The sequence below is a fragment of the Epithele typhae genome (genome assembly GCF_022376455.1).
Source record: "Epithele typhae strain CBS 203.58 chromosome Unknown BXZ73scaffold_201, whole genome shotgun sequence".
NCBI classification, from domain to species: Eukaryota; Fungi; Basidiomycota; class Agaricomycetes; order Polyporales; family Epitheliaceae; genus Epithele; species Epithele typhae.
In genome coordinates this window covers 1-15,627 of record NW_025954392.1, presented here as the reverse complement: position 1 = coordinate 15,627, position 15,627 = coordinate 1, and the positions used below count along the sequence as shown (strand labels likewise).

Below are 15,627 nucleotides of genomic sequence, written 5' to 3'. Positions count from 1 at the left end.
GCACCTACAGGTCGTGCACCTTGAGGCCGAGGACGAGCGCCTCCTTCACGCCGAGCCATGCCAGTCGCCTCATAGTACAGCCAGAAGCGAGCAAGGTCGGCGAGCGAGATGAGCACGGGGCGGCCGTGGATCATGAGCACATCGGGGGAGCGGGCGAGGTGCTCGACGGTCGCGCGGAAGAGAAGTTTGCATTGAAGGGCGAAGATTGTAGGAAGGCGGAGACGTGCGCGCACGCCCAAATCGGGCGTGCGGTGGTGAACTCCCAGTTGACGATGCACGTCTTCAGGGCGGCCAGTGAGTATGACAAGATTGAAGAGAACGGGAGCGACAACACGTACGATCTTCGAGTTGTCATTCTCAAGGTTCAGATCGTAACAGTCGATACCTGCGCGACCCTCACCGGCACCCGTGACCTGCGCGGGTTGGGCATACCTGTGACGATCCCTAGAGGAGGGCTACATCTGCGTGGCTCAAATGGACAACTACAGCGAGGACTTACCTGGCCATGCGGAGAGCGTAGCCTTCGCTTGAGGGATGTCGCCTGCAGCAGCCTGCGTGGTAAGCTCGCGGAACAGAGCGTCTTCCAAGTTCCACCTGCTTATCGGAGGCAGCATTAGGTCGGTGTTGCGCGGAGCTGATACTGGAGAAGAGAAGCCTGCCAGCCCTAGGGCGCACAACGGGGAAAAACGCGGGAGTGAAGGAAAGCAGAGTGAGATTGGGTCAAGAAGAAAGATGAGAAAGCCGCGTGCGGTGGGCACCGAAGACGCGAAGGAATAGGGCGCCTAACATGAGTCGCCTCTCACCCTCCTCCCATCTCCACCACTTGACACACCGCCTGAGGACAAGTCATAGCGCTATCAGCGTGCTCACAAACGCGAAACAAGCCACACCAAGCCCATATGAAGGCTTCATGCTATGGATAAGGTGGGTACTATGGATGCCCATATCCAACATATCTCTGATCATCTTTCGACGCTTCAACAGACCTATTACACCCTTCTTTCGGCTGTGTGGGACAGAAAGTGTCAGGTGGATGGGCGTACGATCAATACTGGGTGAGTTGTTTATCTGAAGCGTCCAGTATCCCGCTGTACGTCAGGCTCGAGCATCTCCGCCAGCACTTGTACGCCAAGACCGGACTTCTGTGCAACACCAGGTACGACACCAACCTCCTTGATGAGCTCACGCCCACCTCCCTCCGCAACCATATAATGGTGTGTCCGCTCCGATATCATACTCGTTTCTCACAACATATCCATAAAACCGTCGTCCAGATCCTCATCTTTGTCAGCCAAGATGTTCCCGCAGCCGAGCGGCCGAGCGACGCACATGAACTTGCAATCGGGCGCAAACCGCGCGCGGTCGCGTGTGGGCTTGCGTCGGTTTCCGTGCTGACTCAAATTCTGTTTTTGTTGACTGCAGCGTTCAAGTCCCCCACGGTCTGGTTGAACTCGAAGCAGCACCTACACACGCACGGGATCTTCCCCTCGGCAGAGCACGGCTCGAGCTCGCCCCCGCAGTTCACCGTCGGGTTCGAGACCCCGCTCGTGTCTGGGGTGCACGAGGTGGAGAGGCTCCCGCCGACGCCGCTGGCTGCTTCCCCCGCTCTCGACCCGGACGAACGCAGGGGTGCTTCCGTGCACGGCCTCCCCAAATCGCTCCCCGCGTACGCCGCCCTTTCCGTCCTCCGCGCACTCGCACTCACGTGTGGCCACCGGGGAGAGCGGGTCCGGATCCGGGAGCGCAGGCGACGGCTCGGACTCGGAGGACAAGTACTTCGTGGTGTCGTGCCTGCTGCTGCCCGTGCCGCTCCCCGCGGTCGCGTCGGCGAAGTGGGACCTGGACCCAGACGCGTATGAGGAGCGGAACTCGGACGTGCAGGCCTGAGCTGCTACGTGCCAGGTGTGCTTCTCGCCGCCCCAATGGTACGCTGTTACATCGTCGACTACACCCACGCGTCCGACTACTCCGTCGCACGCGGTCTCGTGCGCGCGCGATCATGGGCAAGCAGCTTTGCTTCGGCGCGTGCACCTTACGTTGACGCCTGCTCGACGTACGCGATCTGTATCTTGATGTACTCCATGAGGAGAACCCTCGCGGCGCGGGGCGGCGCTCGTCAGTTGTACCTCGTCTGTATGCCTAAATGTACGATAGTGTGTCTGCGAAAATGAATGCAATTATATGCCTCCCACCTTCCGGATCCCTGAATCCCTGACTGAACTGGCCGACCTGGCACCCTAAACGCCCGGAAACGGCCTGGGCGCAAGGACGCCCGGAACGAAATCCCTGGATTCCTGGGAACCCTGGTCAGGCCCCCCAGGACCCCACAGGAGTTTGGGAAATTACTGATGTGAACACAGCTGCACGCATTACTGCAACCTACGTACCCTCATTAACGCTTTTGTGTCGTCTCCCGTCCATTGCTTGAACTTCCGACCCTCGTGAAAGCGCCTCAGACCAGGGAAAGGAGGCACAGCTGCAATTCTAGAACGCGAGCTTGTTAGCAGATGTTTAAACATCGAACAGAATGGTGACAGCGAAGTGCGGCATCTCGACTCGCAACGGAACACGTTGAGCGCAGTGAGCCGCTGCGATCCGCACGCGTAGAGTGCACAGGGCGCGTCGGGCACGACATGTAGGGCAGCGCCAACTCGCGGCGACCCGCGCAACCTGCACAACCCGCCAGGTGTGCTGAGCGCGGCGAGCAATGGTATAGACCGGCTCGCTGTCGGGTACCCTGGTCATGAGCCGCACCCTCGCCCTCGACCTGCGCACGAGTCGTGCGCACCCGCAGAGACCCTTGATTGTAACAGATGTCGAAGCTTACCTTCGGTCGATATCATCGAGTATTGCTTTCGCTTCATCATCAGGGTTTGTTTGCTTGATGTAGGCGATGACCCAAGCAACGACATGGTCTTTAAAAGTCCCCTTGATTAGTTGATGGAGAAGGTCGGGTGTGAGGAGCTCGTGAATATCAGCTCGAGGGAAGTATTTCGTGAATGGCTGATTGGAAGACTTATCAGTACGACAACTACAGTGAGCCCACATACAACAGAATATACCTGTATGTCGGAATTGATTCCCCACGCATCCCACAGCTCCGCATGCGTATATGTATCGCACATCTTTGACGTCCCTTGGTGTGTTCGAGGGTCGCCCTTCTGGAAATTTCCGTTCGGAATTGCGAAACACCTGTGCCAACATAGTATCAGAAGATGATACATACAGATCAGAAAACGCTGGAACGCACTTCGCACACCATCCGGAGACGATACCGGAAAGGTATACCTGCTCTGGGTAATCCGCAATGAACGGCCCGACTTGGAAGATGGCTCTGCGGAAGTGGCCGTCGGGGCAGCGCAGCACATGTCCGGGAGCCTCCATGCCGGGACGCAGTGGTTCAAGAACCGCTGCCAAGCATGCGTGGTAGAGTTTCTTCTTGAAGAGTCGAAACTCTTCGTCGTCCTCCCACTCATGTAGCGCTGTCATATTGGGACGTTCAGTATAGATACCGACGTACCGTATATCATAGAGTCACATACCTTTCGGAATGGGCAGGAACGCGACTGGGATGACACTCTCACGATGGGCGCGACGCATAGTGTTGTGTATGTTACCAAGAGACATGTAAACGGGATGGTACTCTTGGTTCCCTGTGGCAACGGACACCGTGGTCTTGTCCGCTCCGAGAATGATGGGCGTGAGCATGCAACCATGCGTGCTCGGGTCGACAGCGATCTCGTTCTGTAAAAGTACGAGTCAGTATCGCAGATGATGTGGTTCTTTGCGCACTCACTGCTTTATTGAATGCCCATTGCCCCGACATAAGGTTGCAAACACGGCGGCAGTTGGGGCCGGTATATTCCTCGTACGGAACGTAATCGAACTGATCCTTGAACTCGGGATTTCCGGCCAGAGTCTCCACTGAGCGAAGGCTGTCGCGTGTGTGTAGTTTGAAGATTTGACGCTTCCAAGAGGGTGAATCCGGCCCGACAACACCTCGGTAGCGGACAAGAAGGGTTCGCCACGGCACCTCGCCATATGGAATGGCATCAATGAGGTCTTCTATGTCGGGCTTGCTCTGAGGGAAGGGATCGTAGTCTTCGTGGCCGTCAAGAACGAACTGCGCGCGTAGAATCTGACGAAGCTGAAGAATCGCCTCTTCAGATTGCGGACTCGCATCGTACACCAGTTCAGCGTACTCGAAAGATGGACGACCAGGGAAGGGGTTCCAGTCAACGGCATCACAGTGCGGAGGGGGCGGGGTGTTGGGAGGGAGAAATGTGCCATCCGGAAGGCAGGGACGAGCTGATAAAGACACAATGTTGGCTCGATATTATGCACATTGTAGGACGAGAAGAACACACCATTGAGAAGCCGGTGATACTGGTACACGGACGGGCTTTGAGGATTCGGCTTGGGGTGAAGATGGGTCGTCCGTCGATGCGCATTGTATCCGGAACGTGTCTTGAAACCGAGATTGCAAAGCGTGCAGTGTCGTGCCATGGGTATGTACTGACAGGATTGTGACATGAGCACGGAAAATGCGGAAAAATTGCTGCTGATGCATCCGAACCTTGTCACAGAAGAGAGTATGGTGGGGGAGATGGAGAACGCAACGGGGCTGGATGAAGACGTGGAGGTGGAGAGCAAGTCGTAAGCCTAGCACTCTGAGACAAGCTCGAGTAAGCGGCGGCACTGGCAGGAAGCGAGAACCAGAAGCGAGAGGCTGACCTGGCACCGTCTCTCTCCATCTCTCCCATCCCATCCCATCCCACTTCTACCTCCCAACATGGCGACCGGCCGCGGTGGACGTCGCAAAACAAGTGGGAAACGTAAGGCGCCCACAGAAGCTCCTCCCGGCCCGCAAGTGCCATCTGCGCTTCCAGTTCTCGCATCGGAAAACGAGGCTCCCACGCCCACGCCGCCAGCGAAGAAGACTCGTCAGTCTGCGGCGACCTCTGCCACGCCAAACCCTCCTCCTCCTCAACCAGCCACCGCTCCCGGTGCGGGCCAACAACCTGCCGTAATTTCAGAGAGTCCCCAGGTACGTTATCTCTATTGAGTCTTACCTCATTTACGTGTCACACCATGCTCTTGCCGTGCTCACATTCTCGCAATCAGAAAAGCCACGGCTACGGGACACGTGCTACGAACGCCAATCGCCATCCTGGTTACGACAGTGGCCTGGTCAGACCCGATGAAGAGATTGAAGCCGAGAAGAAGCAACGGAAAGCGCTCGCGGACGCAAAAGCGGGGCGAAAGCGCAAACACAATGCCGACCTCGACGAGCTGGGAAAGATAATGGATGCGGATGTGGAGTATGAGCATATGCAGAGTGACGCGTTCGGTAAGCGTCTTCTCTGGCCACCTCTTTGTTGCTGACTTCGTTTGTAGACACTGTACCTCGTCGAGACGAACTTACGACTGCCTCTGAGGGTGTTCAAGATCACTATGCAGCTGAAGGCGATGCTGACAGCGACGGAGAAGCTCATGCTCAAGAGCCCTGCGCGAAGGTGAGTCCGATTTCTATGCCTAGCAAATAATGGTGCATTCGCGTTCTCAATCTGTCTTCTAAGCAGAAGCAAAACCGCCCTTCACAGCGCCTTGTACGTCAGACCAATGTGCGCGAGCAGCTTGCAAATCGTCGGAAGTCTGCTCCCCCCGACCTCAACAGCTCATCCGCATCGGATACAGCCTTCCCGGCAGGAGCGAACAGCATCTCTGTGTAAGCCAAGTTTCTTCCCATACTACCCACCATTTCTAAGTTCTAACACCTATCTAAATTCTCATGCAGCCGTGAAACATCGCAGATGTCACAGCCTCCCACAGCGTCCTCTGTGAATGCGTGGCGCAGAGAGCTCCATCGCAGCTCTCAAGCGGCGTTCGCTACGATCCCAGAAGCATTGGGGATCTCTTCGGACGATCTGCCGCGTCATGTCAAGTCGGGTAAGTGTCATCCGCATGTATTTCATCTTCTCGTCGCGCTCACAAATAGTATATCTACGTTTGAACAGATATTTCAGGCAGCCGAGATATCGGCGAGTCGTTCACTCCCCAAGGCCTCACGGATGAGGATGTCTTCCAGGATCACGCAGACGAGCATGAGAGACGCCACAACGTACTCCAGTACTCGTACATGGTGAGCTGAATGTGGTTCTCAGAATCAATAAAGCCTCACCATATGACTGGCACAGGATATCGACGTTCAAGGCTCAGCTCAGCACGGCCCCGGTCCGTCCGATCCACGTGACAATGTCGACATCACACTAGATCATGATCACAATAACGCTAGTGCTTCTGCAACCCTCACTGGTCCGCCCCTTCCCTTCAGTGAAGTTCCTGCGCAATTCAGCAAGCCGCTCAAGAACTACGGGAAGTTCAAACCATCGATGGCCTTCGCTCATCGGACCGCTCCGCAGACGCCCACTCCGACGAGTAAAGAGCTACAAATTTCTCGTGCGCAGACACCACATCAGATGACCAACGCCTACTCTGCAAGGACCGCGACGCTCGCTCAGAACGCACGGGCATTTATGCGCTCCACGCCAGCAGACCATACCACACCTGCCGCAAAACGTTCCAAGAGCGCCACTCTCGGGTCGTCCGAGACCCCGACATCGTCCTCGTCAAATGCACTCGGGTCGTGGAGTCGCGCTCATACTACTACAGGCCGCCGGCTCGAGACGAAGAGCGTTATCGAAGATGCTCCTTCGCCAGCATCCACTCGCAAGTCCAAGGCACGGCCGTCACTGCCGGCGGCGTCTGACACCCGCAAGAAGGCCAACAAGGCACCGGTATCTCGCGGCCTTGGCGGCGAAACACTCCTCAAGCAGACGGTTGTTAGAGAGGTCATCATGCCCTCTGTTATCGAGTTCATCGGACAGCTGACCTCGCCATGGGACACCATCTCGGGCGTCACGGATGGCGGCAAAGCTTGGACCCTCCTCGGACTCGTGCAAGATTTCTATAATCAGGTGTTCCCGGCTCATGGTGAACCGGATCTCACAACGGAATCTGCTGTATTCACGACGGTAAGTGTCGTCCAAATCAACTCCAACTATTCTACTATCCCCTAATCTCACTATTTCCGGTTAAACAGTCTCGTCAGCACGTCTACGACTATCGGAGCAAGATGCAAGAGATTGCGGTCGCATCGGTCGAGACGGCTATCGAGGACCTCCGCGCTGACGCGTGGCTCAGCAAGTACGAACGCTCGGACGGAGGACTTCGCGCGTGGCTTGATGCAGCGTTGTTGCCTGGCGGAGCAATGCTGTATGGAGATCCGGACATCGAAAATGTATGTATATTCCATTCGTACCACTGAGTTCGCTCTAACGAAACTCTCACTCGATATCATCGCAGAATAACAAAGCGAAGGAGTTCATGCAGTCGTCCTTCGTGCTCGCCACCATGGAACACCACGCGTCCTGGACCAAGGGTGCGCTCCGGCCTCGCAGGGAGGATCGCCCATACCCAGTTGGAGCTCTCGCACTGGCACTGGCTGCTGTATGTTGCTTGGTCTCTTTCTCGCTCTCTTATCGTTCGCTGAAATATGCCTTTTAGATCGAGCGAGCATTCAGGTATCACTCTTTACAGTCCCCAAACGGGAAAGGCACGGCGATGCCTGCTTTCTCAAAGGTCAAGGCCGGCTCTCTGACGACGAAGTGGATGCGCACAGCAGTCGCAGACCTGCTCGAAATGTCCGAGTCGTTTGACCGGCTTGTTGAGGCAGCGGACGAGCTCGCGGGAGTTGAGGGCGATGATGGCAGGATGAGGACGACACCATTCCTATCAACCCCATGTACCGTCGCCAGCGCACTCATTCCCCCATTCGCAAGTAGCCGTAACCGCAGGAATGGGACATTTCGATACTACGAATCTATCGTCGCAATTTCGCCTACAGTATCTTAATAATGCGATTAATCCATCCCCACTCACATTAATTTCTGTCCGAGTGCACCAACCAGACCGGCTGACGAACTGCTCCGTCTGTCCCGTCTGCGCAACTGTGGAAGGAGGCTCAGGGGTCGACTGCTCGTCTGCTCAGATTTACTGTCCATCTGTCAACTGCTCGTCTGCGGGGCACTGTCCGTCACTGTGACAGACGGACAGTGCCCAGCAGACGTGTGAAAAATTACTGATGCGGTTCTTCAACCAAGCGGCGTGCATCAGCGCCTCTCCCCACAGGTTGCGCGGCAATCCCGACTGGATCAGCAACGCGCGGACCTTCTCCATGAGGGTACGGCCGAGCCGCTCAGAGACGCCGGCCTCCTGGTGTGTGTCGTGGACAGAGAGCTTTGACGCGATGCCCCGCTGTTGCAGGTGAGTGACGAACTCATTGCTGAGATATTCGCCGCCACGATCCGTGTTCAGCGCCTTGATGCGAGCGTGACACTGATTCTCCACCCAGGCCTCGAACGCTCGGAAGGCCTCGAAGACCTCACTCTTGTGGCGCAGCAGGTAGAGTGTCGTCCAGCGCGAAGCGTCATCCGTGAAGCTGACGAAGTACGTGCGGCCGCCCAGAGAGCAGCTGCTAATCGCCGGGAGCATCCGTTGCGACAGCCTTTCGGCAGGGTGCGGATGCATCCGGTGATCCGTGATTCGCGCCCGTGGAGACGCGCCTCGGTGGGCGGCAAGGACGCGTGGCGCGCATCGTCGCGTGGCTGTAATGCACGCCACGCGGCGTCCCTCCCCTTCGCCGTCCGTCCTCTCCTCCTCCTCCTCCTCCTCCTCCTCCTCCTCCTCCTCCTCCTCCCCGCTCTGCCCAGGCAGACAATAGCGACCATACGGTCGACTGTTGTCTGCTATTGGACTCCGGTGTCACCAGGTGACACCGACCTTCTCTCCTCCTAACTCCCTCGACCTCGATCCCGCCCTATACCCACCTTTCCGACTGCATTCACAACAAACCCACCGCATGAGGACGTTCTCAGTATGGAGACTGGAATAGGGGGCCGCAGCGATTTGGTGAGTCCTCCGCTCCATCCTGCACTCCCGATGCCCACCCATGTCCATACCCCCTGCCTACGACAGCCCGAAGACGTCCCCCCTGACGTCCTCCTCCACGCCGCTCTCCTCCGCGCGCTCTCCTCCGCCTGCGTCGCCCGCCCGCGCCATCCGCCTCTGTGTCGCCCTCCTCCTCCTCCTCCTCGCCCTGCGCCGCCCACCCACGCAGCTCGCCCACGCCGCGCTCCTCCTCCTCGCCCTTCTCCACCCGTGCCTGCCGCCTCCTTCGCGCCGTGCTCCTCTACCTGTGTCACCCACCTCCTCCACATCACCGCGTCACCGCGCTCCTCTGTGCCGCGCTCCTCCGCATCACCTTCCTCCGCCTCCGCGCTGCCTTCTCTGCCTCGCCCTCCTGCACCCTCGTCCCTCCTCCACACAGCCCTCCTCCGCCCGCGCGCTGCCCTCTTCCGCCCGCGCGCTGCCCTCTTCCGCCCGCGCGCTGCCCTCCACCTGCGTCGCTCGTCACGCGCCTCCGCCTCCGGACGTCGCCCTCCTCTTCCTCGCCCTGCGCAGCCCGCCCACGCAGCTCGCCCACGCCGCCCTGCTCCGCCCGCGCCTGCCGCCTCCTTCGCGCAACCTGCCCGCCCCGCCTCCTCCACACCGCTCTCCACGTCGCCTGCGTCCGCCCGCGTCGCCCTCCTCCCCCTCCTCGTCCACTTCCCCGCGCATCGCCCGCGTCTACCCGCGTCACCCTCCTCGACGTGTCGCCCTCCACATCGCCCTCCTCCGCCTCGGCCTCCGCGTTGTCGCAGGGCTATAGCACTACTTGCTAGCCCTACTATAGTAGCTTACTATCACATATATTTTAATCGCAAATTCTATACAAAAAGTGCGGTCTGAAACAAAGGGGGAGGTGAGCTCACTGTCGGAGACAGTGAGCTCGAGTGGGAGCACCAGAGGCGCCGGTGATCAGACATGTCGGGGCAGCGTCGCACCCGTGGCGGCGCGTGAGCGCGCCTGGGGAAGCGGCAGCGGCGTAGATTGCAACCGGGCCGGCGGGAGTGACGGATGCATCCACACCTTGCCGAGAGGCTATGGTAATGGATGCACCAGTCCAATAGCTACTGTAGGCCCAGAGTTGCAACGCGACCTGGACCCCAAACATCCGAATGGATCTCGTCGCCGAACTCCGTTGTGCGTTCCCCCTGGCGCTCGGTGGGAACAGGTCGACGTGTCATCTTCGCACAAAGACAGGCTTCGCACGGCTTGCCATCGTCGTCTCCGGGTACAAGCCTCACCCCTCGGATGTGGCCTTTCGAGATCTGCTCCTCGACAGTCCGTATGGCGATGTGACCGAAACGGCGATGGGCTTGTGCGCGCGTGAGCGTCTGGGTACGTTCGGTCGACTTGTTGAGCGTTGTAGCAACCGCAGCTGAGGCGTCTTCAGCTTTACGGGCGAGGTACAGCCCACGCGACTTCGGTATGCGGCCTATAATGTTCCCCTTTGCGTCGGCGATGACGCACTGACCCCCGGCAAAGGTAGCGGCATACCCGGCGTCGTCAATCCGGCCGACGGAGACGAGTGTATAGCCGAGGTCAGGTGTGTAGAGAACGTTTTTGAGGCGGATCTGCGTCGGGACTGACGGAGAGTTCGGCACAGCGAGGATGACGTCCCCAACCCCAAGGGCAAGGAACTCCTGCTGGTTGGCGGCAGTGAGAGAACGTGGCGCGGTCTCCCGGAAGGTTACAAAGGCTTCGCGACGCGGCGACATGTGGTGAGTTGCTCCCGAATTGTACAAGTCAACATGGCGAGTTGACACTGCAGCGGCAAGCAGCGTGACAGCGGCAGCGATCGGGTCGAGGGGAGCGTCCTCCTCCTCGAGCTCTTCAAGCATATCAGCCCGATCTTGGTCGTCGTGGCCGTCCGTCATGGTGGCGACCCAGTTGTCGATGCGCGAGCGAAGTGTGGTGAAAGCGGCGAAAAGAGGCTCCGAAACTGTGGCGTCAAGTTCGAGCTCTTCAGGCGTTGGATCGCGGGCCCAGTAGGATGGGTGGAACTCCTGTTCGCTGCCAGGCTCCTCGTCGTCGGAGACTGGCTCAAGTGCGGGCATGGAGGATGCGTCGGAAGTGGTCTCCTCTGTGAGTGAAGTGTAATCGGAGCGGGCGTCGTCCGACCACGTCGAGTCTTCACTTGCTGACGCCGAGTCTTCATTGCTAGACTCGAGCCAAGGAGAGTCGGCACGGAGGTGTGCAGACCAAGCGCCACCGACGTCTTCATCAACTTCCTCAATGAACGCACTCGCGACCACGGCAGCTGCGATAGGCTTAACGACAGCCTTGGAGTCGTCCTTGCGAGCGACGTTCTTGCCCTTCGCGTCCTGCTTGGGGCTTGGACAGTCGGCCTCCTTGTGACCCTTCCCGCCGCACGTCCAACAGACGCCCACAGGGCGCCGCGGTCCACCGGATCCCTTCCCCTTCCCCTTCCACTTTGGCTTCTCCGACGACTGGACACTGGCGGCGACACCAGGATCCTTGGCCTTGGCCTTCGACGTCTTCTTCTCGCCCTCCCGACGTTCCCACTCTTCAAGCAGGATACTGATCATCTCATCGGGTTCGATCGCAGGCTTGTCCTTCGATGAGGTCGAGACGGCAGCAGTGGTCGAAGACATCGCGGCGGCGATTGCCGCTTGCTGCAGCTTCGCCTGCGCGGAGAGTTGGGCGATGAAGCCGGAGAGTTCGGAGGGGACAAAGTTGATGATGACGGAAGCGTATTCGGTGTCCGCGATCTCGACGTCGTAGGTGAGAAGGTCTTCGTAGGCGTTCCGGAGACGGTCGAACTCATCATGCATGTTCGCGCCCGCAGTTGCACGCATGTTCAGGAAGTCGCGGCGAAGATTTGACCGCTGGAGAAGCGTCTTCTTCGAGAACTCGGCTACGAGGGCGGCCCAGATCTCCGCGACGGTGCCCTTGCGCTTGAAACGGTTGTACGTGCTTGGCGCGAGCTTCAGCGTCAGAAGGTAGAGGGCTAACGTCTCCTTCTTCTGCCAGTCGTTCAAAGCGGAGAGCTCGGCAGCGGTGGGGGCATCGACGTCCGCGGGAGTGGGGTAGGGCTTCATACCATTGTAATGAGTCCACGCCTCCTTCTGTTGCACCGCGATAGTGAACTGCTGTTGGAATGCCAGCCAGTTCGAGCCCTTGGCGTCGAGCTTATCGAACCCGTTGATGAAGTCGGAGAGAGAGCCGGATGACATGATAGATGCGAGTGAGGGAGGATGGGAAGCGAGATGGCAGGGTAGCGTGTAAGTTGAGTCTTGCTAGGTAAGGCCTTCACGCAGGGCTCATAACCTGTGAGCGGTAGCAGCTGTAGTGATACGCAGTAGACCTCAGTACGGTGCGCTCGTGCAGAGTGCAAGACTGATATATTCTGTACCTGTAGTGATACGCAGTAGACTACAGTACAGTGTGAGCAAAAGCAAAATGCAGCAGGATAAAGAAATGCGCGCTCACCCTCAGTACGGTGCGCTCGTGCAGAGTGCAAGACTGAGGGCGGCGCTGCGCGGGCGGGACGGTATAAGTGACTGCCAACAGGACTGATGGCTACGGACCGGCGCGCGTGTATGTAAGCAGGAACGAGAGAACGCGAGGCAAGCGGAAGCGGAATGGTATCGTAGGATAGACCATGGAAAAGCGAAAGTCCGGGCGGCATCAAGACAAGGATGAGCGCGCATCGCGCGCACCGCGCGATGCGGGATCAGTGTGCCGCGCGCGCGCGCACAGCGCAGACGGCCAACGTCCGGTGACGCGCCGCGTGCGGGGCGCGGGTTGTGCTCCAACAAATGCCCGAAGTCGTGTTCGAGCAACATCCAGGTGCGCACCAGAAACGGCGCGGCCGACATCTCTACCATTCCCCATGCACCCAGCGCAAAGCCATCCTTCGGAAGGCGCGCCTGGAACTCCAGAAGGGCATCTAGAACCAGCTGCGGAGACTTGCCCTCGTAGAACGCGCTCTTGAATGCGACGGTGAAGACGCTCTCGAAGTGGGCGACGAGGAGCCGCGCTCGCGCCCGCGCGACGGGATCGTTGGGTGGGAGGATCCCGCCGTTAGGGAAGAGGTCGGCGAGGAACTCGAGGATGACGAGCGACTCAGGGATCGCCGCCGCTTCCGGGGACGGATCGTCGGGCGCGCACTTCGGACCGTATGAAAGCGCAGGAATCTCGAGACAGACTCAGGTGAGTCCAGACTAGCCACATGCGCTGCCATCGATGGATGTGGGCTTACTGTGCCTTCTGGGTTTATCTTCTCCAGGAACCAGGCAGGTTTGGCCTGGAGGTCGATGTTGTGGGTGACATATTCTGCCTTCACTTCATCGAGGGCCAGGTGGACACGGTGGGCGTATTGCGATGGCTGAGATGCCAAGGTAAGCAGCCGCGGAATTCCTTGGGGATTGTGATCTTACCAAGAAGGAGTAGAAAGTGATTTGGGATGACATGTGTAGAACGTCTTCTGGGGTAAGTGCTGCTGCTCATCTGCCGTCTGCAGCTGCTTATATGCGCCTCAACGTGCCTCGACCCGCTATACATACCGTCGCTCGTTCCCACTGAACACCTTCGACGACACATGGGCGCCCCTCCAGAGTATATGTTAGTAAGCTGCGGTTGTCCAATTCCAAATCACTGTCATCCGTCTGTTCTGCTTCCATATCAATGACTCGAAGTGCACGCAGTTCAGGTCTCTCTCTGATCGCTTATGTCAGTCCACATTCATTGATTTCCAATGCTTGCGAGAGCACAACCTGTGCCTGTACCTCTAACCCGGTGGTTCATGACAGCAGCGAATTCTATGCTTCCCCCGGACCGCACTTCTCCCTACGGTACTTTGGAGTCACAGCACCTTGAGCAATAACATCATTTACTCACAGGCACGGTCTATGTACTCACTAAACATCAAGCAAACTGAACCGACCGCGGCCGCGGCTTCTCTAGTGGTAGAAATCCCGGCTCAGCCGTGAGCTGCAAGATCATGGTCTCCTCATTTCCCTCCGCTCTACTTCGCGTGCAGCCGGAAGCAGTGGCAACTGCGCTGATGGGGCAAGTCACGAATCGCAGAGTCACGACGAGAGGCACGGTCGCTGGCCCCCCAACCCCATCAACTTCGTCGTAGGGCGGGCCCGGACCTCGCGCCGCGACCTGAGTTTCTCTTCCCGACCAATTGGAGATATGGTCCCGAGAACATACGTGCGAGTCAGAAGGATGCCGGACCGACTCTAGCGCCGCGCGGACGCTTCGCTTCTCGGCGCTCTCAACACGAATTGTCGCCCAGTGCGCACCGACCCCTCTGGACGAAGACGTGGACGCTCTTCGCCGCTTGAGATTTGAAGCCTTCTCGTCCCACCCGCTCCCATCGCCCGTGCATTCTTCTTCGCTCGGTCTCAGCGTGGAACCTCGCGACGCGCTTTCCTCCACTGTCTTGCTTGTTCCCCTGCCTCCTTCTGTCCGGCGCCGGCACACCCCAGCGTTACGACGAGGTACGACACCCCCACGCCGACGGCCCCCGCACGCGACCTGTGCGGGACGCAGTACACATCCGTGCGAAACACCAGCGTCACCGCCGGCTTTCCCGTCCACCCCACCCCGACCCACGTCGCAGCAACGCAGCGAAAATACGCCCGCCCAGGCACCGTCCCGCCGCCCTCGCGGAACGTGAGCCCGTCCAGGACCGCGTCGGGCACGCGAAACGGCGCGCACGTCGACGCGTTCATGCCCGCGAGCCGCCACTTCGACGCCAGCATCGACGTGGGCCGCATCGCACGCATCACCCCGCGACCGCTGCCCGACGCTGCTGCTAACGCGACCTCCATGGCTGCCGCCGCCTCTTCCGCACGCTGGAGCCCGGACCCTAGTGTCGCCGAGGACGAGCGCCGTTGTAGCTGCGGGTGCTGCGTTGGTGCGAACACTGGGGGTTTCGCGACGACCCAGATCGTCGTCCACCGCGCCTTCAACCTGCGCTGCTCCTCCGGCGAGATCGTCACCAATCGGAACGGTCCCCCGAGGCACCGAAAGAGTGGGCAACCGACTTCGGCTCGTGGACCGGGCCAGTCGCAGGGGATGAGCGGGAGCCCGAGCGGGAGCGTGTGCAGTGTGCAGAAGAGGATCGCGATGTGTACCGTCACAAGGGTGGGCCCGCAGCCCGGAGAGGTGGGGACGGAGAGGATGAGCTTGATGATGGGATATGCAGGCGGACGCTGTGGGTATGCGCGGGGTCGGACAGTGGGGTCGGGCCTGGATCAGGTGGGGCGCAGAGTGGACGAGGGCGTGGACGACGGAGTTTGATTTCACAAGCACCGACGGTAGGCTGTCCGATCCTCGTCAGCACGTCTTTCCTCACCAGGCCTCTCTCGTAGGATGCACGTACCTCGAATCGAATATGCCCGCTAGACCCCGTCCACGCGACTGGACCCGGCGCGAGCAAGTAGCACTCCGCGTCGAACGGCATCGGGGCGCGCATCGCTGCCGTGACCGCGGGCGACATCTCCAGCACCCCAAAGTCCGTCAGGCGCTCGAGCGGGGCGCATGGCCCCCACGCAAATAGCCCGGTGTCGATAGTAGTCTTCGCGATTTCTTCCTGCAGGCCATAGAACGCGCGCGGACCCTCCCCACACAGGACGGGCATCGAGACCC

At 59.2% G+C, this 15,627-nt stretch overlaps 6 protein-coding genes across 6 annotated transcripts; 3 read left to right on the top strand and 3 right to left on the bottom strand.

Moving 5' to 3' along the window:
- Positions 1-915: 915 nt before the first annotated feature.
- BXZ73DRAFT_108959 (uncharacterized protein) lies at positions 916-1,887 on the top strand (the record flags this gene model as incomplete). The annotated part of the gene is made up of 6 exons (XM_048017239.1): positions 916-924; positions 985-1,022; positions 1,082-1,214; positions 1,275-1,368; positions 1,423-1,666; positions 1,725-1,887. 6 exons carry the CDS (start codon positions 916-918, stop codon positions 1,885-1,887), a joined length of 681 nt encoding a protein of 226 aa, XP_047870912.1.
- A 936-nt stretch (positions 1,888-2,823) lies between these two features.
- Positions 2,824-4,506, bottom strand: BXZ73DRAFT_108958 (uncharacterized protein; the record flags this gene model as incomplete). Its single annotated transcript, XM_048017238.1, has 6 exons — positions 2,824-3,003; positions 3,063-3,192; positions 3,251-3,482; positions 3,543-3,744; positions 3,797-4,308; positions 4,368-4,506. The coding sequence occupies 6 exons, from the start codon at positions 4,504-4,506 to the stop codon at positions 2,824-2,826; spliced, it is 1,395 nt and encodes a 464-aa protein (XP_047870911.1).
- Positions 4,507-7,186: 2,680 nt separating this feature from the next.
- On the top strand, positions 7,187-7,755 carry BXZ73DRAFT_25481 (uncharacterized protein; the record flags this gene model as incomplete). Its single annotated transcript, XM_048017711.1, has 3 exons — positions 7,187-7,300; positions 7,366-7,509; positions 7,567-7,755. Coding segments are annotated over 3 exons (447 nt in total), but the record flags the coding sequence as incomplete, so codon positions are not given.
- A 1,255-nt stretch (positions 7,756-9,010) lies between these two features.
- Positions 9,011-9,769, top strand: BXZ73DRAFT_108955 (uncharacterized protein; the record flags this gene model as incomplete). The annotated part of the gene is made up of 1 exon (XM_048017237.1): positions 9,011-9,769. The coding sequence occupies one exon, from the start codon at positions 9,011-9,013 to the stop codon at positions 9,767-9,769; it is 759 nt and encodes a 252-aa protein (XP_047870909.1).
- A 3,019-nt stretch (positions 9,770-12,788) lies between these two features.
- Positions 12,789-13,351, bottom strand: BXZ73DRAFT_18003 (uncharacterized protein; the record flags this gene model as incomplete). The annotated part of the gene is made up of 2 exons (XM_048017558.1): positions 12,789-13,163; positions 13,229-13,351. Coding segments are annotated over 2 exons (498 nt in total), but the record flags the coding sequence as incomplete, so codon positions are not given.
- A 1,027-nt stretch (positions 13,352-14,378) lies between these two features.
- On the bottom strand, positions 14,379-15,619 carry BXZ73DRAFT_83545 (uncharacterized protein; the record flags this gene model as incomplete). The annotated part of the gene is made up of 2 exons (XM_048023923.1): positions 14,379-15,191; positions 15,362-15,619. The coding sequence occupies 2 exons, from the start codon at positions 15,617-15,619 to the stop codon at positions 14,379-14,381; spliced, it is 1,071 nt and encodes a 356-aa protein (XP_047870907.1).
- Positions 15,620-15,627: the final 8 nt, after the last annotated feature.